Below are 27,294 nucleotides of genomic sequence, written 5' to 3'. Positions count from 1 at the left end.
CATATTTAAGCACTTAAGAAGCTATTAAAATAAAATTACTCTAGTTGTTGTGGAATAGATAAAGCCCCCAAATAGAGCTTCAAAAATCATATGAAATAGAAATTATTACAAGCAGAAGCTAAATATTATTCTAATATTCTACTTCTACTCAGGAGAACATGGTTCTATTCCATGCTGATCCGGATTCAGAAGAGTGGCACTGCTACCTGGAATATTTGGATGACATGGTGGTTGAGGGGCTCTTCAGCTACATTAGTCGCTCTCTTCATTTCTTTGTGGAAAATATGGAGGCAGGCCTGAACCAGACTCCACTGTTTGAGGCGAAGCTAATCCTCAATGGCTCAAAGATGACGTTCTGTCCCTCAATGGAGAACGATGCAGGAGATAGCCTCTATGAACTGATAGAGGGGCTGGTTGCAGATGTATTCAAGACTTCAGTGAATATCAGGAGAGTGGCTGCTCATCTTAGCATGGAGAGCTATCAGGTACGCTTCTTTTATGTTTGAATTAGCACAGGTTTCTTATACACTGACAAAAACTAAGAGATGTCTTCTTTGCTTTTACTGCAAAACTCACACTTTTAGAATTGCACAATTTGAATGACCTGCCAGTTATTATTTGTCATTGTACTTTTATATGTGCTAAAATGTTCCCAGATTATATCTGAAATATGTTCTTACTAGAGCAAAGAGTACAGCCTCCCTGTCAATGGAAGAATAGTGGTAGACTGTGTTGCTGTGTTATAAGTGAAATACTGTTACATCCAGGGTGTTATCAGTCCCAGTCTAATTTCAGAATGTCATATTTGCACATTGCTAAATTTAAAATATGTGAAAAATGGAAACATGTATTTTCTTGGTGTACTAAACTTGCCAAACTCATTATTGTGTTTTCTTCTACAAATGGTAGCTACTCCTGATGTTTTGTTTGATGTAATATAACTCTTACAGGATGTAATGGATGACATGCTAGACTTGCTGGACCTGAGACAGGAAATAATGGATCGAGTGGAGAACGTCCAGAAGAAAGCAATAAATTACCAGACAAAGTTTGATTGTTATACTCGTCTGTGGCAAGATGACAGGGCAGAGTTTCTCAGGCAGTTTCTCCTGTATGGACGTGCACTCACATCAGAGGAGATGGAAGCCTGTAGAGCAGATGCACTCCCTGACAATCCTCCTACAATCAATAACTTCAAAGAACAAGTAAAAAATTTTTAAACTCTGGGCTAAATTCTTGGAATTCACGGGAGTTTTGTTTTTGTTTTTTATTTTTAATTTCAATGCCTGTTGTGGTTTTAATTTTATAGATCGATTATTATGAGGATCTGCATGATGAAATTTCCCACTTTGAAGACTTCAGAGTTTTTGATGGATGGTTTCGGGTGGACATCAAGCACTTTAAAGTCAGCCTTCTTAACACACTAAAAAGGTGGAGCTGGCTCTTCAAAGAGCATCTCTTGACCAATGTCACCCACAGGTAAAATTAATTTGCATAGATTTTAAGTTCTGACAAATTTGTAGGATCAGTTGTTCTTACTCTAACTTTTCCCACTCAGTCTTGATGAGCTGCAGAAGTTTATTCAAGCTACTGTTGAAGGGCTAAACCAACCTATAGCCAAAGAGGACAACCATGGCTTTGTGGAAGTGATGAGTCACCTGTTAGCTGTAAAGGACAGACAGAACGCCACAGACAAGATGTTTGAGCCTCTTAGAGAAACAGTGATCCTCCTGGAACAATATGGTGTGACCATACCAGACCAGATCTACTGGCAAATGGAGGTAGGAAAAGAGTGGGTCAACTACAGCAATGTAATCATAAACAGTAATTTATCCACAAAGAATCAGAATACTGTATTCATTATGGGTACTTTCATGCTCCGAGTGATAACTGTAGTTTTGTCTACAGGAACTTCCAGAGAAATGGAGTGGGGCTAAAAAACTGGCCCTAAGAGTGAGGCACGAGGTGGCACCCATGAAGAACGCAGAAGTGATGGTTTTACGAAGACGGTGCATGGATTTTGAGGTGATCATATGAGAAAACTAAAATTGTACAGTGTAGAAACTATTGTAACGTACGTTAAGCAACATGAACATATTTTTCAGGTGAAACAAACCCAGTTCAGAGAGATGTTCAGAGCAATGGCACCCTTCAGTTACAAGGCAGTAAATCCTTACAGTAGTCTGGAGAAAGTAGGTTTTTTATCATTGGTTGACTATCGGATTAAAACAGCAATTTATTTTACCTTTTTGGATGACAACTGCCATTTGTTTTCTAGGCAGAAAAAGCAATCCGGGATATGGAGAGAGAAGTAGCAGAGCTGCAAGAGTCTGCCAGCCTACTTGATGTTTCCATTTCTGACTACAGAGACATCAAGCTCTGCAGACGAGAGATTACGATTCTCAAAGAACTGTGGGACATTGTTGTATATGTGCAAGTAGGTTGATTTATCAGTGATTTTTAAATGTCATTTTTTTCATGGGGAAATTGAAAAAACAAAAACAAAAAAAACAACTCTAGGTCTCATCACTCTACCACAATACCCCAATACATAAATGACTTGACCTGGCTGTCCTCTTTGAGACTTTGAATACCCTGTAGCCTCTAAATGTCCCTATTAAATAGCCTTAGCCCACTGACCCCTCTCCATGTGTCTTTATCTATACAGAGCAGTGTGGAAAACTGGACAATGACCAAATGGAGGCAGATAAACGTGGACCAGATGGATGCAGAATTGAGGAGGCTTGCCAAGGTAAGGTCACCAACAGTGCTACATCACACCAGCTCATCTCTCCTGCTGTCTTGCTGTCACGCACCATTGCTGTTTGTAACAGATGCCCCTAATAACTAATTATGTTTACCTACCTTCTGTTTGTGTAGGACATACAAAAGCTTGACAAAGAAGCTCGCTCGTGGGATGTGTATTCTGGATTAGACCTTTATGTAAAGAACTTGTTGACGTCACTGCAGGCTGTGACTCAACTGCAGAACCCGGCAATACGAGAGCGTCACTGGGTTCAGCTAATTAGAACAACACAGGTGCATAAATTCATAAAGCAAAGGCCTTGTTGTAGGAGATCTCGCTGTATATTTTGCTTTGCTTAATAAACATGTTACACTTTTTTACTATTTTTTTTAAATAGATGGATTTCACTGTGACAGATAGTACCACTTTGGAGAACCTGTTGGCTTTGCAGCTCCATTTGTTTGAAGAAGAAGTCCGCAACATAGTGGAAAAGGCGGTCAAAGAGATGGCAATAGAGAAGGTTTTTCTTCAGCTATGAACACAAACATGTTGACATTGTCTGCTAAAATATTTTTTAATGACTAGCTAGCAAAACTTATCCTAACTATGCAACTTCATAGATGAATTGTCTTTCATTTGGAAGTTATTATAGACAGAATTTCACATTGAAGAGATGTGCTAAACAAATAAATAAGACTGCCCACAAGACTGCCTGCAAGACTTGCAGCTGTACTAATAGCACTTTTCTGTGAAGTTAGTTCATTGGTAAACTTCTATTTGCTATCAGACTATTCACTGTTATTATTTCAGGTTGTAACAGAAATAAGTCAGACGTGGATGTCAATGGAGCTTTCATATGAAGACCATTACCAGACCTCTGTGCCACTGCTTAAATGTGATGAACAACTCATTGAAACTCTTGAGGATCATCAGGTAGATGTCTTAAGTTACTGTAAGTTATTTTACAAAAGAACAAGAGCTTGTTCTCAAGATCAGCTGTCTGTGAGAATCTCTGATAGTTAAGTGCTGAATAGAGAGATCACAGACGTGCCTTCCCATTTGAGTGTCTAATAGCACGGCTGAGAGCAGAAAGGTCCCTATTGAGTCCCAAGATTTATAGCTTCTGGACAACACAGGGCATTGTTGCACCGTGGTGCTCTTTGAACATGTACACCAGATGCGTTGAGGGGGTTACAGCCAGCAATTAGAATTCCTGCCACTTTAGTGCCTCCATCTTTGTTTAAATAGTTTCCCTGCCCCCCGTTTGACTTGGCTTGGCATGCTGATGAGGTAGAAGGTGTTTACAAATGCAGCTGATACGTGTAACGGTGTCCAATTATGAAAATATGTTTTTTCTTTAGGATAGGTTTGATTCTATCTGCTGCACTGTAATTTTACATTAGAGCACATCCTTTATGCTTATTCTTCTTTTCCCTTATTCTCAAGGTTCAGCTCCAGAGTGTCTTTCAGAATAAGCACATAGATCACTTCCTGCACCAGGTAGTGGAACTACAAAAACAGTTGACGGTGGCCGACTCTGTGTTGATGGTCTGGATGGAGGTCCAAAGGACATGGGCCTACCTTGAAAGCATCTTCAAAGGCTGTGATGACATTTGCCAGCAACTGCCTGGAGATACACACAGATTCAAAGCAATAGATGCAGAATTTCAGGTCTGCATGTATACACAGTTTATGTAGAGCTACAAGTTATGTTGTTGTCACCATTTGTAACAATGGGAATTTTTGTTTATTCAGGAGCTAATGTTGGGCAGTGCCATGATTAAAAATGTAATTGAGGCCACTAACAAACCTCTACTACTGGAGAAGTTAGAGGATCTCCAAAAGAGGTTCATGCTGTTTTCATCAAACTTGTGTTATACTCTTTAAGGTTTCCTGCCTACTGATCCTATTCAATCTTTCCAACAGGCTGGCATTATGTGAAAAAGCTCTTGCTGAATACCTGGAAACAAAAAGACTTGCATTTCCACGATTCTACTTTATTTCATCCGCTGACTTGTTGGACATCCTCTCTAAAGGAAGTCGTCCCAGAGAAGTAAATTCAATAAACTTTCCCTTCATTGTGGGGCAGCTGTGGCTCAAGATGTAGAGCAGGTCATTCAATTATCAGAAGGCAGCGTTGGTGTTATGGACAGGTCCCCTGGGGTGTAGGCCTGTCCAATAGGGACTTGCAAAACGCTTGAGCGCACTGTGTATTTATAGTACTTATGCATGCATATGCATTTGGTCTAAGATAGGTTGTTTATGTTTGAATTTGTTGTGCAGGGATTGTTTTAACAAAATTAGTTGGCTGCTCATCAAGTCAGAAGGTCTGTGCTTTGGTGTCCAGATCCTCACATGTTCAGGTTTCTGTGGGGAGGATACTGTACCCCAAATTGCTCCTGATGCATCCACCAGAGTGTGTGCATGACAGAAAAAAAACTTGAAGGGTGAATGTGTACCTAAATGGGCAAATGTAGCTTATAGTAAAAAGTGCTTGAGCACCCATTTAGAGTTGAAACATGCAAATCCTTTTATTTTATTTTATTTTAGTGTCTAGCCTGCGTAACAATTGCTGTGCTTAATGTGTTTATCATGCGCAAATATGACTGACTGTCTTTTGTAGGTGACCGGCCATCTCTCAAAAATTTTTGACAACTTGTCCGATCTTGAGTTCAGCAAAAATGAGCAGCTGAGTAATCCTAAAGTTGCTGTGGGCATGTATAGCAAAGAGAGGGAATTTGTCCCATTCCAGACTGAATGTTTGTGTCGTGGGCCGGTAAGATCATATTCATCATCAGCGAATGTAAATTATCGATCACACATCACAAAGTAGCTGAATCGTTTGTTAAAAAAATACTTCCCATTAGGTTGAGGCATGGCTCAGTCGTCTCGAAGAGTCTATGAAGGAATGTGTCAAGGGTCACCTGTCCGAGGCTGTGTCCGTGTACGAGGACAGACCCAGAGAGCAGTGGATTCTCGATTTCCCTGCCCAAGTCGCTCTCGCTGGATCACAGATCTGGTGGACTAATGATATGGAACTTGTGTTCAAAAGACTGGAAGAAGGATTTGAGTCAGCGCTAAAAGACTACAATAAAAAACAGGTATGGTAGCTTAACTGACATTTTAGGCTTTTAGTTTTAAATAGTGGCAAAATAGTTTTGCCATTAAAAGCTGTTTGTCATATATTAATGTTTTTTAAGGTTAATGTGATATTTTCAAAGAAAAGAAAGTTTTGAGTTGATTTCATGCTCTCGACATGCTGTGTTCAATGATCTGTATTATACATAGTGTCTGCATATACTGTGCATATGATCTGACCTGACTTGGGCTTCTGGAGTCTCACCGTCGACTCTGATCAGAGTTGTTTTATCACTCTTGTCAGTTTCATCGGTACCATTAAAGGTTAACATGTCCTTGGCTGCTGTTTGAATAATCTCCCACTCCCCCATCAACCCACGGCATTGCATTGATTGGATCTGCTGTCATACAGGAACAGGAACAAATGATTTCCAATTATCTTTTAGTAAAAACAAAAACACTAGACTGCTTTTGATCATATGTAAAGTAGACATTCATGTAATGATGGTAAATGAACTGCAAGGTTTTATGATTTTGAATGATCAGTAGGACAAGTGACAGGAAAAAAGGAAGTGTTAATATCGGTTTGAGGGAAATGATCTCCTGCATGAATTTGTGTTACACTGTTGTCTTCTTTGCTTTGAAGTTGTTGTTTCCCCCCTATAGGTTTCTCAACTCAACATGCTGATTGGCATGCTACTTGGAGAGCTGAGCTCAGGAGACAGGCAAAAGATCATGACTGTATGCACCATTGATGTCCATGCCAGAGACATTGTTGCCAGCCTCATTGCTAAAAAGGTTAAAACAAATGAGTAACTTCTTGCCTGACATCTCATTTTAGTCTGATTGAGCTAACTTTGGCATTATGGCATGCTTTACTCTTACTGTATGCGTGCAGAACAAATTACTTTTTTTATTAATTTAAAACAGCTTGAGTTGGAATTTGAGTAACTGATATCATAACGTGGCACACTCCAAGGTATAATTCCTTTAAAGTAAATAGTCATAGCATCTTAATATTTGTGTGGCATTTTTCACTGATGAAGTTTGATATGAGCCATGTGTGTTTACAGGTCACCACCTCACAGGCCTTCCCATGGCTTTCCCAGCTTCGACATTACTGGAATGAGCAGCTTCGCCACTGCTACATCAACATCTGCGATGCTCAGTTCATTTACTCTTATGAGTATCTTGGAAATACACCACGTCTGGTCATCACTCCTCTGACAGACCGGTAACTCTTCTTGTTTTTCCTTCGGCTGCTCTCTTAAGTGAGATTATCTGCCTCCATCTCACCCTCTTCTGTCACTTAGACCATCTGCATGTCCTCCCTCTCTGACTCTTCTCTGTGGTCTCTACTTATGCTTATCAGCTTTTACTCTTTGCAGACAATACACAACATTAATTGTGTAAAAAAATTATGTTCCCCTTTCACACTGTAGGTGTTACATCACCTTGACTCAGTCACTCCACCTGAACATGAGTGGGGCCCCATCAGGCCCTGCTGGAACAGGGAAGACTGAGACCACAAAGGATCTTGGCAGAGCCGTGGGTGTCATGGTATACGTCTTCAATTGTTCTGAACAGATGGACTACAAGGTGTGAAATTCAGCACATCAGAGTTATTGCCATTGGTCAGTTTATGTTTTCATTTAGAGGTTTCAGTAAAGAAATATATTTTAATGCAAAATTTCTGTGATGTTTATGTTTATGTTTAGTCCATTGGAAATATTTACAAGGGTCTGGCACAGACTGGAGCATGGGGCTGCTTTGATGAATTCAATCGTATCCCTGTGGATGTTCTGTCGGTTGTAGCGGTGCAGGTTAAAACCATTCAGGACGCCATTCGATCTAAAAAGGAAAGGTGAGTAACTGAAGAAGAATACATGAAGTTTACATCATGTTAATGTTACTTAAAAAACAAGTTAACAGTGTGTGCCACCTCACAGGTTTCTGTTCCTCGACAAGGACATCGCCTTAAAACACTCGGTTGGGATTTTTGTCACTATGAATCCAGGCTATGCAGGGAGGACGGAGCTACCTGAGAACCTCAAGTCTCTTTTCAGGTGGGAATGATGCACCCACCTTTTTTTAAATATAAATAAGATGTCATTTTTCAGCAGAGAGTTCACTGTGTGCTTTGTCTGTCCTCCTGTAGGCCCTGTGCCATGGTGGTGCCAGACACTGAACTCATTTGTGAGATCATGCTGGTGGCAGAAGGCTTCCGTGATGCTAAACTTTTAGCCAAGAAGTTCATCACTCTCTACACTCTCTGCAAGGAACTGCTCTCCAAGCAGGTATGAGTAAGACACTTAGTAGCTCTGTAACATTTCACATTGTTGAATTAGAACAGAGGGCACCAGTAATAAATCTTTCTAGATTTACCTCAGGAGCACAGCAAAGCATTAGGACTTTGTAGGATTTATGGTTAGTGTAAACGTGGGAATGCACATTTTCACTTTCTTTTGTCATTTTTGTTTATTAGGACCACTACGATTGGGGATTGCGTGCTGTCAAGTCTGTTCTGGTTCTGGCAGGGGCATTGAGAAGAAGAGACAAGACAAGAGCAGAGGATCAGGTGAACTGATATGTACATTTTATCTCATATTTTATCTAATGTCTCACACTGATATTTGATCTCATACTCATTTTAATACCTAGGTGCTGATGCGTGCACTGCGGGACTTCAACATGTCTAAAATTGTGACAGAGGATGTGCCTGTCTTCATGGGACTGCTGGGAGACCTGTTCCCAGACATGGAAGTAGAACGAGAAAGAGACCTAGAATTTGAAAAGGCCATTCGAAAGACTACACTTGATCTTCGGCTGCAGCCAGAGGAGACATTTATCCTCAAGGTTTGATATGAATCTGTTCATACCTACTCTAAAAAAAGGATTAAAGAACCCTCTTTTAAGCACCTTTACTTTTGTTAGGTGGTGCAGCTGGAGGAGCTCATGGCTGTACGTCACTCTGTCTTTGTTGTTGGAAATGCAGGGACTGGAAAAAGTCAGGTTAGATTTTTTTTTTCTGTGTCACTTTCTGTGTAAATAAATGTTCAGCTGAATTTGTACCATAAATATAAATAGTAAGGTGCTGGTATTTTTATTAACAGATATTGAGAGTTCTCCACAAAACTTATGTAAACCTGAAAAGGAAGCCTGTATGGAATGACCTCAATCCAAAAGCAATAGACAGAGATGAGCTGTTCGGCTTCATCCATCCTGCAACTCGAGAGTGGAAAGATGGTAAAAAAAACAAGTGCATTAAAAACAAGGTAGCAAAACTTAAACCAAAAGACCAAATCTCACTCTTGTTCTATGCTCCCCAAATTCCTGTTTGCTAGGTTTGCTTTCATCACTGATGCGAGAGCAGGCAAACATCTCCCACAGTGGGCCTAAGTGGATTGTGTTGGATGGAGACATTGATCCGATGTGGATTGAATCACTCAACACAGTGATGGATGATAACAAGGTACCTCCCTCCTGTTCACTCATACACTATTGTAGACACATAGCAACCAAGGTGGTATAGATAGAAAAAGATGTTTCTCTCCCCTTCCTTCAGCAATCAGCTCCTGACGTGTGAGTACTTGGAGGTTCTTTTTCACAGCAATGAATCGTGTCAAACTTGATGAGATATGGGGGTGTTTTCTTATCGTTTGGGTAGAGTCTTGTCCATAGTATTGGCCATTCAGATGTCATAGTATTAATGTTTCACAATGTCTCTCAGGTACTGACTCTAGCCAGTAATGAACGTGTGGCGCTTACTTCATCTATGAGACTGATTTTTGAAATCAGTCACCTAAGAATGGCGACTCCTGCCACTGTGTCCAGAGCAGGTATCCTCTATGTTAACCAGCAGGACCTGGGCTGGAACCCGTGAGTTACACAGACTTGAAATTAATCACATAGTATCCAATATTGGATACCTTTTCTGTCGTAATTTTGTGTAATCTTCTGGATTTGGGTTGCTGCTCAGGTACGTTGCCAGCTGGATTGACCAAAGAGAACGGCAGACTGAAAGAGCCCACCTCACCATACTGTTTGAGAAATACGTTCCACGTTGTCTAGAACAGATGAAAAACACTTTCAAGACAATCACTCCCATTCCAGAGATCTCTATGGTGCAGGTGCATATGACACAGAAACAATGCACAATGCATTTATTTCTTCCCTTGTATACCTCTACTGGCAGAAAACTGAAATATAATAATACATTTCTTTTCATTCAGACACTCTGCACTTTGCTCGACTGCCTTCTAACACCAGAAAATGTTCCCTCTGAATCCCCTCGTGAAATCTATGAGACCTATTTCACCTTTGCCTGCATCTGGGCTTTCGGAGGGGCCTTGTATCAAGATCAGGTAATTCATATAATTTAATTTAGGTGAATTTGACATCATGCTGTGTACATTATAGCAGCTGTAGAGATAAGCTTTGACATGACAGTGACGTACTCTTTAGAAGTCTCTCCTTCTGTGATATTTCAAACAGAGAAAATATCTATCTAAACATCAAGCACAGTTAGACAGTACTATTGGTTGGTTTACTTAGTTATAGGATTATTTTTATTTGCTCTTTCTAGCACTATAACTGTAAAATTAATTAATTCAATAAAAATGTCAGGTAAACAGGACAGTTTTCTCAAGAACAAGCCTAACAAATTTTGACTGATTGTAGATGTCTAAATGACATGATGTGAATTAATCCATAACATTGTATGCTTCATCGCTTCATAAGCTCTGTGATTATCGAGCGGAGTTCAGTCAGTGGTGGACCAAAGAGATGAAGACTGTAAAACTGCCAGCACAGGGAACAGTGTTCGACTATTACCTTGACCATCAAACCAGGCGGTTTTTGCCCTGGAGTGATACCGTGCCACCCTTTGAAATGGACACTTGTACACCATTACAGGTAAGAGCATACATATATGCTGCTAGAACTCAGAGTAGATCCCTCAAGAGAGAAAGGGAAACTTTTCAAAGTGGTTCATAAATAATTACCTTTACAATCAAAAGAAGCAACCTCCTTACAGCAAAATAACCAAAAATGAACAATGCAGTCATATTAAAAATGTATGTATGCCTCAGTGAACATAATAAGAGAGGGTAAAGTCACATCCTGAGGTTATGGCAGGGGTGCTAGAATGGATGATAGGCTTGCCACTGTGTCTGATTACCATCCAGTACTCCCTATACCAGACTGTGTGGGGGTGAAGGCATGAGCAACAAGGCTTGAGCTATCACCCACGCTCTTTTGTCTTTCTTTATGCTCCTGTGTACAGCTGTGAATGCTCCAAAGGCTCTTGCTGAGCCATAATTAGTGGGGTTTTGTTCTGAGCAAATGATGCTATTATGACAGAATAGTTGTGGCGTTCTGGGGAAATACAAGAAATTATAAATCACGCACAATTCACTGAACACATGTCTGTCAATAAATCACACTCAAAGAAAGCCATAATAAGCATGTATGTTTCTGTTCTGTGTCTTCCTGCTGTTTCTATGATTGCAGGCTGTTCTTGTACACACAGCAGAGACCGTGCGTCTTCGCTACTTCATGGACTTGTTGCTGGAGAGGAGACAGCCAGTGATGCTTGTGGGGAATGCCGGAGTGGGAAAGACTGCACTCGTCAGGAACAAGTTAGACTGTCTGCCAGAAAGTTACATGACCACAAAAGTACCTTTGAACTACTACACCTCCTCCCTCATGTTGCAGGGTGAGTGGTGTTTTTGATTGTCATGTGGAACAGAGTAGCACATGCAATGAACTGTAGCACCACCTACTGGCAATGACTGTTAATGTCCGTGCACGACTCACACACTGCTTTATTTATTTATTTTATTTATATCTCGCAAATCTGCACTGTTGTACGTAGGTGTGACTTTATAATTTTCCCTAGAATGTCCTCTCTCTTTCTTAACTCTAAATTCTTCTTTACACCAAGTTGAGAGAGAGGCAGTATTTCGATTCTCCTGTGTGTCCAATACACGTAGTGAATTGCCAATAAAAATCTTTGATCTTTAAAAATCTTAGTTGAATGTGGTTCAGTCGATATTTTTATTGCTGTTCATTTGTTTATTTCTGTTGCAGCGATCTTAGAGCGACCATTAGAGAAAAGAGCAGGCAGAAGCTACTCCCCTGTAGGCAACAGAAGGCTGATCTACTTTATAGATGACATGAACATGCCTGCTATGGACAATTATGGCACAGTGCAGCCTCACACACTTATACGCCAACATCTGGATTATGGCCACTGGTAAGACGACTCTGCACACAACAAGCCAAAACAAGTCAAGTCAGAGATTCTGTATAGTTTCTCTAAGGAGCACAGACAGACATAGCATAACAGCATAGGCAAAGCTAGGCAAGGATAAAAAAAAAAAACATGCAAACAATATGAACAAACAGTACCCGTTTTTCAGCTGTAATTTTGAGTCTCGTGACAGTTTGTTTTGGTTAACTGTTGAAACCTTCTTCGATTTCCTTCTCTCTGCAGTTATGACAGACAGAAACTGACCCTGAAAGAAATACATAATACCCAATATGTTGCCTGTATGAATCCAACTGCTGGGACTTTCATTATCAACCCCAGATTACAGGTATGGTTGCAGGTAAAACAGTTGTATATACCAACATAATCTATTTTTCAAAAAATATAGTTTTGCAGAGCTGTGCTGATGGTTTGAATTGTAGTTTAAATCCATCTAAATTAAAGTGGATGTGCAATAATGAACAAATCCTGCATTATCATGCTTTTTTCGTTGCTTTTCTAATCTGCAGAAACTGTTTTGAACCTAATCTTAAATGTTGATAAATGTAATCTCCTGAGACTCTACATGCTCATATGGGGACATTACATCTGCAGCTTTTACTTTATTCTGACCTACAGTGTTTTATACTTGTTACTTACTTTTATACTTTGTTAAGCAATGGCAATTTTATGTCTTATTCTGTAAAATTAGCCCATTGTCACCACATTACAAACTTAAAAAAAAAGTATGTAACAAAGTTCGTTTGTATACTCAAATAAGAGCTCGATTTTGAACAGTGCTTTATACTGTGAAGACATTATAGGGTTGTATTTTATTGGCGTGGGACTTGATACTACTACTTAATAAATACTACTGCTACTACAAAGAAAACACACTAAAAATGTGTCAAGAATGACTGCTACTTCTACATTTATACATTTGTCACAGTGTTTGGTGTTTAACAGAGCCCATTTCTAAGCAAGATGGTATCTATACACATATATACTAAACATATTTTGCAATTTTTGTGTGCCTTTGCTCTCTACAGAGGCATTTCTCTGTGTTTGCAGTGAACTTTCCTTCATGTGACGCTCAGAGGTCGATCTTCAGTCAGATCCTGTGTAGTCATCTGAAGCAGCAGCTCTTCAGTCCCCTTGTTCAGAGTAGTGCTGCAGCTGCCATTCAGGCAGCCATAACTCTTCACCACAAGATGGTTCATAACTTTCTGCCCACAGCCATCAAGTTTCACTACACGTTTAATCTTCGAGATCTATCAAATGTCTTTCAGGTAGTGCCCATAGTAAACACTTATACAACTTGACTTGTGTATTAAAAGTAAAATATTAATATGACTCTCTGTGAAATTAAGGGCATCCTCTTCTCTGGACCTGAGAATGTGAAAGACAGTGCTGACCTGGTACAGTTGTGGCTCCACGAGTCCTGCAGAGTATACTCAGACAGACTGGTGGATCTAAAGGACCTGCAGCTTTTTCAGAAGCTCCAGTTGGAGACTATGCAAGAATGTTTTGAGGTGCAAAGCAGCTTTTAAAACACAGAATAAACTGCTGCTTTTCATCATCACATAAAAACTTTACCCATTATTATTACTATGCCTGTTTCCTGTTTTCTTCTAGGGACTGGAGGATATAAAGGTGAAAAAGCAGCCCCTCCTTTATTGCCACTTTGCCCAGATGGGTGAGAAACCCTCCTATGCTCCTGTCACAGACTGGTCTGCACTCAGCACCATCCTCACAGATGCCCTGGAAAGCTACAATGAGATTCATCCAGCCATGAACCTAGTGTTGTTTGAAGATGCCATGCAACATGTGTAAGCGGAGCTGGTTTCCATATAAATATTGTAATAAAACTATGTCATACTGGAAAAATAATATGATGTAAATATAATTAGAACTATAATGAAGAGATTTTGTTATTGCCAGCTGCCGCATCAGTCGTATCTTGGAAACTCCAAGAGGTCATGGCTTACTGGTCGGGGTCGGGGGCAGTGGGAAGCAAAGCCTGACTCGTCTGGCTGCCTACATATCCTCTGTGGAAGTCTTCCAAATTATTCTGAGTAAGGGTTACACAGTCCAGGACTTCAAGGTAAACACTAATGTTGGTGACAGATTAGAGCCAAGAACATGAACCACTGTTTGACTTTCATAGATTATGAAAATGTAGAGGAAAAAAAGTTATTTAAATCAAGGTGCCTTTAAAGAATCCCCAGATGAGCTTTCCTTCTCGCCGCATGCAGCATATTGATATAATTCAGTTTTGCTCAGATCCTCCAGCGATGCATAAAATAATTGTCAGATACTATTAAAAGACACTGGGCAATATTTTAATACATTATTGATGAGGCAAGCCTATCAATTTATCATTTAAAAGCCTCTTAAAAAATCAAAGTGTTAATCATGGGATTTTAGATATCCAATTGATGAATATATTGAACAGTTTGATCTTCATGGCACTCGATATGAATATGTGTCCATTCATGGCCTGTGTGGTTTTTGTGTAGATGGATTTGGCAGGTTTGTTCCTGAAGGCTGGAGTGCAGAACAAGCGTGTGGCTTTGCTCCTGACTGATGCACAAATACCCGATGACCGGTTTCTGGTCATTATTAATGACTTTCTGGCATCAGGTCAGACCCAAACTCCAAATTAATTTACACTGTGTCGTTTCACCTGTTCACCTGACTCATACCTGTTCGGTATATGTAGCATTTTTTCTTTATGATTGTGAATTACTAAACATCAAATGCATTCAGCCTCTAAGATTATTCTGTGTGAATATCCATCATTAGCTTTTGCTAGTCTGTAATAATGACTGTGTTTTGCTGTACAGGGGAAGTTCCTGAGGTTTTCAGTGAGGAAGAGATTGAAAGTATTGTGTCTGGGGTGAGAGCTGAAGTGCGAGGCCTTGGTCTTCTGGACAGCAGGGAAAACTGTTGGAAATTTTTCACAGATCGAGTGGGACTACAGCTCAAGGTTTAGTGTTTCTGATTCCATAGCCTTTTTAAAAAAAAAAAATCCACCAATGCATTTAAATTTAACATGTTCTGTTGGAGTTTTATTTTGGTAATCTGTCTTCTACAACAACTACCCCCGATCCTTTAAAAAGTTCTAGTTATACACTGAAGGCTGACATTAAAAAGTGAGATTATTAGCTCTGGATAAATTCAGGGTTAAAATACACTGCATGGATCCAGAAGAACATCTGGAATAAGCGCTCTCTTTTCTCATTTCAATTTTATAAGAAGCTGTTAAAAAGTAAGATTTGAAATGAAATGAAAATGAAATTTTTGCCCTGTCTTCCTTCCAAAAATACCCGGCTCCCAATCTGGATCAGGATTGACTCCAAAAGTTAATCACCTCCAGGCTGGGTCAAATCCTACCACTGGTAAATTTATCATTTATCATTTTAGAAAAATCCTGCTACCAAACAAACTAAAATAAAGACAAATTCTTACACATACATTAGATTTGAGCTGGGGAAATTAAAAGCACAGCTGCTGTTTAATATTACTAAATATGTTTAACAAGCTGAATTAACCAAGCCTGACAAAGTGGGGGGGTTAAAAGGAAGGAAATTCTTTTCTCAGTCACTACACATGTATGCCATCCAGCTAGTGTTTGCGCCAGGGCCTCTGGTAGCGTCACCGTCTGCTCTAGCCAACTGGGAATGTAGCTCCTGTCTATGTGCCAAGGTGTTGAAAGTGGGGGCCCAGGCTGCTGCCAATTATGACTTTCCCTTTGGAGATGCATCGCTTTCATGTCTGTGACCTGCGTTGATTTTCCTATGTGTACTCTTTGATGACGTGTGTTTCTACCAATCTTTTAGTGCGCATGGTAGACTCTTTCTCTCTTTGCTTTCTTCTTTGCAGGTAGTCCTGTGTTTCTCTCCTGTGGGCAATGCTCTGCAGGTTAGGGCTCGTCACTTTCCAGCCCTCATCAACTCCACAATCATCGACTGGTTTTATTCTTGGACCCCTGAAGCTCTGCAGTCAGTCAGCTACAGGTTCATCCAAGAAGTTGAAGGCATTGAGGTCAGGCTTTCGAACCCAAGAACAATATCTCATAATCTCTTATAACTTAACAGTCATATTCTTTACAACACAACATGTGCCAAATTACTAAAAAAACAATATCAGCTGTCAGATATGTATGTAGGTGGTACTGTATCTTGCCTAGGTTTGTCATGTACCCTGATATTCGGGACTCAGTTGGACTTTAATGAACACCTTGTAATTATTGCTGTGCAGCTGGATTAACTTTTCCATGGATCCTTCATCATTAGTTCTCTGCTGAGGTTCTGACAAATTGCCGAACACATGCCTGGAGACTCTCAGTGAGTGCAGCATATCATTGTTTTCCATCATGGCAGTGGAACAATCACAACCCAGACTCATTTATGTTAATGAGAGAAGAGTGATTAAGCACATAATGACCCTCTAAGGTGGCACAGCTGTCACAACCAGGAAGCGTCATCACATATGTGAACATGTGCCAGACCATTACTTTCCACTCTTGAGTGTTGTGCATGTTCATGTGCAGGCGTGTCTTGTTGTAATAGTAGCTGCAGTGCTTAGAAGTTGTGTGATGATGATGACGATGATGATGATGATTAGGGGATGTAACATCAGGTGGAGTATAGTAATGGTTGCAGCTGTAGTAGATTAGTGCACAAGGGTGGAGGTAGGACTAAAGTTCTCCTGTAACCAAAATATATGTATGAGAGCTTAAATAGTATAATCTAATCAAATGAAAAGTATATCCTTATACGTGCGGAGGAGAAGAAACCAAAAACAATGTGAAACTCTACATGTAAAGTAATTTATTAAACCATCGTTAATGATTGTTTATCTTCTTAAAGAGGCAGGACTGCAAGAAATGAAATGATCATTCATTTAAAGTTAGAAATGCACAACCTGCTAATAGTTGTTACACAAGGCCAATCAGAGAGTTTCTGTCGCATCTCAACAGAGCACAGCACGCTTTGTCAAGTGCATTGTGTCAGATCTTAATTAATAATGATTTTTTCCCTGTGGCTCTGTGATCATTAACAATGGCTTTTTGTGAGTTATGGTCAGGTTTGATCCTTGTATTCTCTGATCATTTGTTTTTGCTTTAATTGATCACTAACTGTGTGATTAATGCAGGCTGTGTGTCATTGTATGCCGTATGATGAATACCAAGTCAGGATGTAGTATTACAGTCACAGTAGATGGTGTTTATAAAGTTGGAGGCCACCAGATATAATGTAAGCAGTGTGCATGTTTTACAAGCTTGCACGTCAGTGGTCTAAACACATTATTTTCACAGAGGTTTCAAAGCATAATCATTTCTGCTAGCTGCACCTAAATTTCAGATTGAGTAAGTCAGGGCCGGCCAAGTAAGATGGCAAAACTTGTAGATGAATTCAAAATTTATGAAGATAATATTTCAGTTCCCATCAGGCCTGGGATGTTAAACTCTACTCAATCCAGCTCACCCTGTTCGCCCCTCTCCCCCCTTGTCTGCTTATTTTTACAGCCTGCCGTCCAGGAATCCATCAGTCTTTTCATGGCCTATGTTCACACTAGTGTCAACCAGGCAAGTGAAAAATACCAGCGCAATGAGAAGAGGTACAATTACACCACCCCCAAGAGCTTTCTCCAGCAAATCACCCTGTACAGAAACCTTCTGGAGAAAAGCGGGGCTCAGCTTCAGCACAAGATGAACCGACTCGACAGCGGCCTTCAGAAACTCCAAACCACTGCTGCTCAGGTAAATCTTTAATCTGCGCTGTAGGCGACTGATTTCTGGGCAAGAGATGTTAGGCTAAGGTAAACAACAGACATTAGTACTTCATTTTTTATGCTTTTCTATGACATTAAGTATTTCACATATTGAAGTATTGTGAGTATGTTTCTTTTTTATATATACAGGTTGAAGATCTAAAAGCCAAACTTGCATCCCAAGAAGCTGAGCTGACCCTTAAAAATGAGAACATCGAAGCTCTGATTGCTAAGATTGGACAGCAAACTGAGAGGGTGACCAGCAAGAGAGAGGCTGCAGATGTTGAAGCACAAAAGGTGACTAGTCCTGTCACATATTGTATAACACACATTTTTTGGCATTGCACTCTACATACCACATCATTACATAGACGTGTGGAATCCAATTTGTTATGGTTGCTTTTGTGCAGGTTGCTGTGATCCAGGCAGAAATTGTTGTCAAACAGAAGGAGTGTGAAAACGACCTAGCCAAGGCAGAGCCGTTACTGGCAGCCGCCACTGCAGCACTAAACACCCTCAACAAGGTACTAGATTTTATCAGACTAGACAGAATTACGTAAAATTTGCAGTCTTTCTCAATATATGATGTTATATAATACTCTTTCAGGTGAATCTTACTGAGCTGAAGGCCTTTCCAAACCCCCCGGCAGCAGTAATCAACGTAGCAGCAGCTGTGATGGTCCTGCTGGCCCCCCACGGTCGAGTGCCTAAGGATCGGAGCTGGAAGGCAGCACGGGCCTTCATGGGCAAGGTTAAGCCATCATCATGTCACTTGCATCTGCCTGATTAATGTCAATCTAATTTGTGAGTGGTCCTTGACCCTGGCCCTGCCCAACTCCAGTGCTCACATTACAGCTGGATGGCTCTATGAATATGCTCACTCACTGGTGGAGCAAGTGTGCAAACCTCCCTCCTCTGCTTCTTGCTTCTGTTAATGCAAGTGTGACTGAAAAACGTTTGATTTTAATTGCATTTGATTATTTATTTTAGATGCCAGCTTCGGGTATCACTTCTAAAATATTCCTCCACAGGACTTAATCCTGATAATTATTAATGAGAGGACTCAAATATAACCCTTGTTTTGTGGGACTCTCTCTTTTGTAAGCAGAGAATAAAGTTGTTTGAAGTGGTTATGATTCGCAACATGCTCTATATGTGTTTCATTTTCAGCCTTCATCAAATGCTGTCTCATTTGTTTTGGTTTTTGTGAGTCAGGTGGATGATTTCCTGCAGGCCCTGATGTCGTATGATAAGGAGCACATCCCAGAGTCATGCCTGACTGTGGTGAAACAAGAATATCTGAGAAACCCAGACTTTCACCCTGATCTAGTTTGGACCAAATCTACAGCTGCAGCTGGCCTTTGTGCCTGGACCATTAATATTGTGAGATACTACGAGGTCAGCCATTGTATTCAAATAAACTCTAAGACAGTGTTTCCTATGAGAAATCTTATTCTTCATTTTAAAGTTTTTTTTTCAGACATGCTGTATTTATTTTTTATTTATTTTTGCAGATCTATTGTGAGGTGATTCCAAAAAGGCATGCATTGTCACAAGCTAATGCAGAGCTAGAAACAGCAACAGCCAAACTGTTGGCACTTCAAAAGAAGTTGGCAGTGAGTGCAATGTTATTCTTATCTAAGTCACTCAGTCTAAATCCTGCATTTTCTTTATAGCTTTTAATTTGCATGCCTTCCTTTTGTTTCTATAGGATCTTGATGCCAGCCTCCAGAGCATAACAGCTCAGTATGAAATGGCTACAGCTGAGAAAATCAGTTGTCAGGAGGAGGTGACGCGTACCACCCAGACCATAGAGCTGGCCAACCGACTAGTCAAGGGCTTAATGGTAAACAAGGGGAGATAGAGGAGTTTGGTCGTGTCATTGGGGCTGACCTGGCATACAGTTAACTGTCAATTTGCTGGAGATATGCATGGAGAGGTGCTGGTAATAGAATTGCATCAGTAATCTGGACTAGAAGTTGTTATGTCCTGGCAGGATGGCCTGACAGTTGTGTGAGCAGATCAGGCAAAGGGAGATTTTACAGCCCAGCCCAGCAGCATACCGGGGACTTGTGAGACAGGTAGAGAGGGCTGGACCACTGAAAACGCATGGCTGAACTGGGCAACTGGCTGGCTGAGCAGTTTCCAAATTGAGGAAGGAAGAGAAATGGCAAGAGGTCTACACTAACACTACCCTGTGTCTGTGTGGTAGATGAGCATTTCTGAGCTCGTTCAAGGAGTAAAAAATGATTTCTTCAGAAGTTTTTTTTAATTATTTGAAAAAGTGCAGACGGGAAATTATGGAATGTGGATATGTGGAGAATATAAATGTCGATTGCTGCATATTTATGTATCTGGTTTAATATAATATTCAACTTTGCTGCATTCCTTTGCATGTCTTTTTTAGTCAGCCAAATCTTTATCTTTATGGATGCTAATATGAAATAAAATATGGCCATTTCAGTGGCCATTTTGCAAGTTCGACTTCCTTATTCCAGAAAATAAATGCGGTTTGCATGGAACAGCTTGGCTTTTAAGCATATCAAGATAAATGTTTTGTCTTTATGGCATTGACCTGGAAGCAATAGTGTACAGACTAATAAATCAGGCCGTCTATATTTAATCATTAACTTACCTCAAAGCCTCAACAGCTGTTGGAAATTAACAATGTCTCACCCCAGACTGAGTGATATTACAGGCAATCCATAATACATTAGAGTAAAATTATAGTGATTTTTAACTGTCTGAGAATTTATTATGTGACATATTCTAGATCCACAGCCCCTTGTAAGAAAATGCCATGCGTGATTTATTGTTGTAGGCTGTCACAGTCACAGTATTGAAGGTTTAAATGAATGCTAAATTGATGCCGAGTGAATCTACAGCCAAACACCCAGAGTTATTGTAAGGGAATTGCAGTTGTATGCTTTACTGCTTACATCTTCTTAGTTTGCATGATAAATGTGAGCAGTGGGAAGCTGCCCAGGGTGCACATAATTCAGAAGCACAGATTGTTTACTTCTTGATGTAAATGGTCATGAGATGGACTGCTCTCTTTGGTATTTTGTGTGTATTTTTTAAAGATGATATTGAAGCGTGCTCTTTGTGTCTTATAGTCAGAGAAGGAGCGCTGGTCCCTGAAAATTGTCCAGTTTGAAAAGCAAAAGAAAACCCTGTGTGGTGATGTGCTCCTCACGTCAGCATTTGTCTCCTACATGGGTTACTTTACCAGCCAGTATCGTGTGGAGCTTTTTAACAACAAATGGATTCCTTTCCTTAGATCTCTGAAGGTAAGCAACATACTTTCAGTACCATCCTTCTTTCTCTGAGTCTGAAGTGGAGTGCACAGCCACCAGTGCTTGAACCAAAATGACATCATTCCTGCGTTTCTGTTCCAGGTCTCTGTACCCCTGACAGACGGCCTGGATCCAGTCCTCATGCTTACAGATGATGCCACTGTGGCTGCTTGGCATAACCAGGGTTTGCCAAATGATAGGATGTCTATTGAGAACGCGGCCATCCTGACCACCAGTGAGCGTTGGCCACTCATCATCGACCCACAGCAGCAGGGCATCAAGTGGATCAGAAATCAGCTAGCGTCAGACCTGAGGGTGGTGCAGCTTGGACAGAAAGGGTGAGAAGCAGTAAATTATTGTCAGTTTTGCTGTCACAGTGTGATTGTATTACTCGTGCCAGTGAGTGCTTGTGAAACTTAAAAATTTGCAGCTCCAGTCATGTTTCTTTTTCTTGTTTTTTCTTTCTATACAGTTGTTTAGATGTGATTGAACAAGCTCTTGTCTTTGGGGAAACTGTTGTGATAGAGAACCTGCCAGAAAAGGTAGACCCGGTTCTGGAGCCTCTACTAAGCAGGAAAACTGTTAAACGAGGAAGGTTGGTACATAAAACATGAACAGTACACGTTTAAGCATTTTTCAGCTTGCAAAGATCATAAAAAAAAACCCACTACTGCTCTGTTACGTAGCATTGGTGTTGTTGCACGCCAAATAATGCTTTAAATCAATATGCGGTTTTTGCATCACCCTTCCTACATAAGTCAATATACCCACAACTTGTCCCAATGCATCTGTCGTGTGAGACAATAGGAGCACATTTGCCAGATGGTTGAATCTCACTGAGCTTTGAAGCACCAGCAAGACATGTCTGAATGCATTATTATTGCCTGCTCTTTAGATTATAAATGAATTTTGCGGCACATCGTCTGAATCCCTGAGGCCAACGTATTGATTGGCCCCTCAAGACTGGTGATGGATGTATATTTGTGCGTTCATATTCTTTAGGTGCAATGAATATTGAACAGCTTAGCTTAAGCGTAAAGGCTGAATTCAGGACAGTCATGGTTATGTAAAAGGACTCCTGTCTCCTACAAAAAAAATGGCATCTAACACAATAAATTCATAAGTCGTCCATCATCATGAAAGACTCAAGTCAGCTTCAGTAACTTAACTAAACACTGTTACTGTAGGTGGTTTGCTCGTATTTGTCTCCATACTGTACCTTTAGAGCAATTATGGACTAATTTACACATTTACACTGCATTTGGATTTCTTTTAGCCAGAGTGGGGTCATATTTGTGAATTATATCATTAAGTTTGTCAAATAATGCTGCTATTTAAATGTATTTAATTAACTGAAAATGAAAAATTAATATCATATAAAGAAAATGTATATAATACAATACAGTGTTTAGGACACTGGATTGTCCTAAACAATCCAGTGTCTTTATAGTCATGGTTGGAGTTACTTTCAGGTCTATCTTGACTGTCTTGCCTTTCAGTTACTGCAGTATTTTATTGCAATCTCAGCTTATCTACATTTTCTACATTATGGTTGACTAAAGTGAGGTAAGCACCATTTAGTACTATAACAACTCTCATGCACAAACAGGACTCACGTCCAACAATAAATCCACTAAGTTAGACCCTCGATTCCAACTGGTGGTGGCAGATGGCTGCCCCTCCGTGAACCAGGTTCAGAATCTGAATCAGAATCGGAATACTTTATTAATCCCTAAGGAAATTATGTGGGTTCTGCAGGAGGTTTCTTCCTGTTAAAGGGGAGTTTTTCTTTTCCACTGTTGCCAAAGTGCTTGCTCATAAGGGTTCTTATGATTGTTGCAGTTTTCTCTGTTTTCTTTGTATTCTTGTAGGGTCACTACAAGGTGTAGGGTCACAACGTTCAATATAAAGCACCTTGAGGCAAATGATGTTGTGATTTGGTGCTATATAAATAAAACCGAATTGAATATAATAAGTATAATAGGTATTGCTTTATTGCGTGTGAAGCACTGGAGAACTGTTTAGTTCTTAATTTAATTACTGATTTGTTGTCTGCTCTTGCTGCTCCTCAGTCCATCTCTGCAGTCTTGGCTTAGTCAAGCTTTTCCTTGATGAACAGATGTGCATTATTGGCTGTAGTGTTAATTTGTTTTAAGCATACAAAGCAAGAAATGCATATTTCACTGAAATTTGTTAATTTTTGTGTTGTTGTTTTTTTTGTTTGTTTGTTTTTTTGTTAAACATTTGAATGATTTTATTTTTGGCTTGGTGTTGTTATAGTCCTTAGTTTGTAAGTGATGGATCTAGCTTCCAGGTTCCAGTGAGCTAGTGTTGGAGTTTGTTCTAATGGCCAGCAGGAAGTGAACTTCTGGTTGGAAAAGAATGGTAAATGGCCTGTATTTGTATAGCGCTTTACACTACATTCAGTCATCCACCCATTCACACACTGGTGATGGCAAGCTACATTGTAGCCACAGCCACCCTGGGGCGCACTGACAGAGGCGAGGCTGCCGGACACTGGCGCCACCAGTCCCTCTGACCACCACCAGTAGGCAACGGGTGAAGTGTCTTGCCCAAGGACACAACGACCGAGACTGTCGGAGCCGGGGCTCGAGCCGGCAACCTTCCGATTACAAGACAAACTGCCAACTCTTGAGCCACGATCGGCCCAAGAAGAAGATATCCACTTGTATAAAATTACCCTCTGGTTCCTTTGGTCTGTAACCTGTCAAAGACGAGGATAAAGCAGGATATTATAATAGGTCGCTACAATATGTGTGTGCACTATGTTCAGTTTCTCATTTAGTTCCACCTCTCCTCTCCGCCTTGGGTGGTTTCAGAACACCAATATGCAGAGAGCAAAAATGTCCAGTGCAAGGCTTTACAATGGGAGTTTACTAACTTATGTGTGTCATCAAAGTGGTTACATCCATTTTTAAATATAGAATTTCTTTACTCAGTAATATTTTACATAAAACATTATAACTATAGCTATATAATTCCTGGCATAAACATAATAATATACACAACCTCATAAAATACATAAAATTATTTTATGAGTACTAATTATAAAATTAGTACTAATATTAGCAAATATTATTAGTAATCACCAGAGTTTAATTAATTAACAATTTAATGTTTGTAAGCAAAATTATCGCCCTTGTGAATTCTTTTGGTGGTGATACTCGTGCATTTGTAGTTCACTAATATTTAAAGCTTTGTTACGATGATATGCTGACTTTTATTATAAGGTGGTTATTATTATTATCATCATGATAAAACTGGTGCTTCTTTGAAAAAAAAAGACAAATATCTCTGATTTCAAACTTGGTTTTTCAAACTCGACCACTATTCTGGTGAAAATTTCCAAACCACTGGTGTCACTAAAGTAGCCGCTCTGTAAATACCTCGGTTACCAAAGAAAAATACAGTAAATTCCATAAACTGGACAAGCAACAGCAGAATAAATAGAAAATACCACATATTGACGTCCTGCTTTGATCTCCTACTCAGAAATGTTTACATCTTTCTTGCTCTGATATTTGTAAGACCATGAATATTGAATATTCCGGCGTATGTTCATCGAGCGTCTTTTGAAGCCCTGTCTGTCCAGGCGTAACAATTCATCATAGTAAATCTGATTATAAGTTTATCCCTTGTAGATGACCCACACGCTTGTTTCTGTCGATGATTAATACAACCTGCTGGGGCGGCCATGATGGATCTCGTAGGTCTCCACAGCTGAAGTTCATTAATAATTGGAATGTTGTAGAGTGTGAAGTAATGAATACTAATTATTCCTTTCATGGCTGACGGAAGACTACAAGCCAATCCATCAGCAAGGACTTTAATTTGGTGGAGTAATGGTTCTATCAATAGTACATTAATTCTGGCTTGTGAAGATATAGAGTTGAACCAGACCCAGGCCATGAGGAACCTGTGCCATAAAAATTGGGGCCTTGCCTGACATCCAGGGGGTAATTAGAGATAAATGAAAAGCCACCAGGTTCGTCAAGCCACTGCTAATTTAATTGAAATGCAGGAACAGATAAATATTGGCTGGTGCCGTGATAATCTTTCATATTTACTCAAGAATATTTGTCTATGGGGTAAGTGACATTTGGAGCCAAACTAAAGTTGTAGGGCAAAAACAGAAGTGCAGTTCAGACCATCTTCATCATCATCATGGCTTTCTTTTTTAAGTACACTTCCTGCCAGGTAACAAGTCTAACAAATGGGTACAATACCAGGCTGTCTTCTTTTTATCATTTACTTCTTCAATCTAAATAACCAACATGCTGTTGAGGCCTCATTGTCCTTCAGACTAACTAACTAAAAATATTTGTGGTCCTGTTATCCAGGTACATTCTAATTGGAGGCAAGGAGTGCGCGTACAACAGTAATTTTAAACTTATTCTTCACACCAAGTTGGCCAATCCACATTTCCCTCCTGAGCTCCAGGCCCAGACCACCCTGATCAACTTCACCGTGACTCCTACGGGCCTGGAGGAGCAGCTGCTGGGACAGGTAGTCTCTCGGGAGAGACCTGATTTGGAGGAACTAAAGGTACCTTCTTTTTGGAGTAAAGCATTTTGTCTACATGATAATCCTTAATACCCGATAGGAAAAATGTGCAATTTTGAACTGTTCTGAGTACATTTTCCAAGACGAAGCTGACCACGCAGCAGAACCACTTCAAGATTGAGCTGAGAAGGTTTGAGGATGACCTGCTGAGTCGCCTCTCTGCAGCCCACGGTAATTTTCTAGGGGATATTTATCTGGTGGAGCAACTTGAGAATACCAAGACTACAGCCGCTCACATTCAGTGCAAGGTAAGGTTATTTTTCTTTTTGTTGTTTTTTTGTCACTCGGTTGTTTTTTTGAATGTCATAAACAGCAAGCACCTCATTTTATTGCATTAGCTGCAAATGATGTGTAGTTAGGAATAAGTGTAATGAGAGGGTTTTGGAGCATGACTGAGAGCCTAATAGCTCATTTTGTGCAATTGGAACTCACAGGTGGCGGAGGCCAGAGAGAACGAGAGAAAGATCAACGAGGCTCGAGAACTATACCGCCCAGCAGCTGAGAGAGCATCACTCCTCTTCTTTATCATCGACGACCTCAGCAAGATTAACCTGATGTACCAGTTTTCTCTCAAGGTGAAACCTTTACCCCTGAATTGCTCTTAGAGGACAGATATCGCTTTGTGGTTTTTGTAATTATTATTTCTCTTCAAGGTACAATCTTTATGTAAAAAACATGTCCCTCTATACCAGATGTCAGTCCAAGAAAACTTGTTTGCATACACATAGTGTCCTCTTTTTTGGTTGCATTCCAGACCTTTAACTCGGTGTTTAATAAAGCAATGGAGCGTGCCGAATGGGATGAGGATGTGAGGACCAGAGTGCGCTCCCCTCACTGAGGCCATCACCTATTCTGTATTCCTGTACACCAGCCAGGGCCTGTTTGAGAGAGACAAGTTAACCTTCTTGTCACACACTGCCTTCCAGGTGAGGGACTCAGGACCGCCTCAGAGGTGGGGCCTCCTGTCATCCTCATCAATCAAAGTACTTTTCTTCCCCCACATTAACTTCAATTAAAAGCAGTCAGGAATACCATACGCTGCTATTGATTACCTCTCACACCTTGCACCGTGGCTGCTGCTCACATAGTTGGTTCTGACAAGGGGGCTGGTTCTGATGGCATAATGCAATTATCTGTCATTGCACCAACTGTTTTCATCTTGGAAACTGTGCCACTCTGAAGGCTGTCCTTCATGTGGCTATTTCACATTCAGAGGCACTTTTTCAGCCTGTAAAAGTTTACCCAGCTCCGTTTCCTGAGTTTTCCCATTTTTATTTCAGTAGCCGTGGAAATTCTATCAATAACAGAGCGCTCATAATAAACTGCTTTTGGTACTTCTTCTCAGATTCAGCTCAAGCAGAAACTGATTGATATACAGGAATTAGACTTCCTGCTGCGCTATCCCGTGGAGGCAAGCAAAGTTAGTCCAGTGCCGTTCCTCTCTACGTCTGCCTGGGGGGCCATTAAGGTACAGTAAATATTAAGATGACACATTCAACACATGAAAAGCTCATTTTTTCATTCTTTTTAAGTGAAGTATCAATGTGTGTTTGTTTGTTCAG

The 27,294-nt window shown here is 40.3% G+C and overlaps 1 protein-coding gene across 1 annotated transcript in view; it reads left to right on the top strand.

The window, feature by feature from the left end:
- The window catches only part of si:dkey-233k19.3 (dynein heavy chain 11, axonemal), a 41,224-nt gene that overhangs the window by 7,427 nt on the left and 6,503 nt on the right, over nt 1-27,294 (top strand). The window contains 57 exon segments of the mRNA XM_019364547.2: nt 153-485; nt 951-1,205; nt 1,310-1,479; nt 1,559-1,781; nt 1,909-2,025; nt 2,106-2,192; nt 2,279-2,437; nt 2,669-2,752; nt 2,881-3,039; nt 3,144-3,266; nt 3,557-3,679; nt 4,193-4,417; nt 4,502-4,593; nt 4,673-4,799; nt 5,370-5,522; nt 5,614-5,847; nt 6,491-6,622; nt 6,898-7,058; nt 7,267-7,423; nt 7,543-7,688; nt 7,774-7,890; nt 7,983-8,121; nt 8,310-8,402; nt 8,486-8,680; nt 8,759-8,836; nt 8,938-9,070; nt 9,169-9,296; nt 9,555-9,703; nt 9,804-9,954; nt 10,057-10,188; nt 10,565-10,738; nt 11,336-11,540; nt 11,915-12,080; nt 12,321-12,423; nt 13,124-13,363; nt 13,445-13,606; nt 13,710-13,903; nt 14,016-14,178; nt 14,594-14,717; nt 14,921-15,063; nt 15,960-16,121; nt 17,608-17,841; nt 18,003-18,149; nt 18,263-18,376; nt 18,460-18,603; nt 19,068-19,250; nt 19,367-19,468; nt 19,564-19,698; nt 20,969-21,142; nt 21,251-21,486; nt 21,621-21,743; nt 25,510-25,714; nt 25,816-25,980; nt 26,167-26,307; nt 26,487-26,561; nt 26,563-26,658; nt 27,078-27,200. Coding sequence (XP_019220092.2) covers nt 153-485; nt 951-1,205; nt 1,310-1,479; nt 1,559-1,781; nt 1,909-2,025; nt 2,106-2,192; nt 2,279-2,437; nt 2,669-2,752; nt 2,881-3,039; nt 3,144-3,266; nt 3,557-3,679; nt 4,193-4,417; nt 4,502-4,593; nt 4,673-4,799; nt 5,370-5,522; nt 5,614-5,847; nt 6,491-6,622; nt 6,898-7,058; nt 7,267-7,423; nt 7,543-7,688; nt 7,774-7,890; nt 7,983-8,121; nt 8,310-8,402; nt 8,486-8,680; nt 8,759-8,836; nt 8,938-9,070; nt 9,169-9,296; nt 9,555-9,703; nt 9,804-9,954; nt 10,057-10,188; nt 10,565-10,738; nt 11,336-11,540; nt 11,915-12,080; nt 12,321-12,423; nt 13,124-13,363; nt 13,445-13,606; nt 13,710-13,903; nt 14,016-14,178; nt 14,594-14,717; nt 14,921-15,063; nt 15,960-16,121; nt 17,608-17,841; nt 18,003-18,149; nt 18,263-18,376; nt 18,460-18,603; nt 19,068-19,250; nt 19,367-19,468; nt 19,564-19,698; nt 20,969-21,142; nt 21,251-21,486; nt 21,621-21,743; nt 25,510-25,714; nt 25,816-25,980; nt 26,167-26,307; nt 26,487-26,561; nt 26,563-26,658; nt 27,078-27,200 — 8,808 coding nt within the window.

The sequence above is a fragment of the Oreochromis niloticus genome, linkage group LG11 (genome assembly GCF_001858045.2).
Source record: "Oreochromis niloticus isolate F11D_XX linkage group LG11, O_niloticus_UMD_NMBU, whole genome shotgun sequence".
NCBI lineage: Eukaryota > Metazoa > Chordata > Actinopteri > Cichliformes > Cichlidae > Oreochromis > Oreochromis niloticus.
The sequence above is the reverse complement of the archived record's forward strand: the minus strand, read 5'-3'. Positions and strand labels throughout refer to the sequence as shown.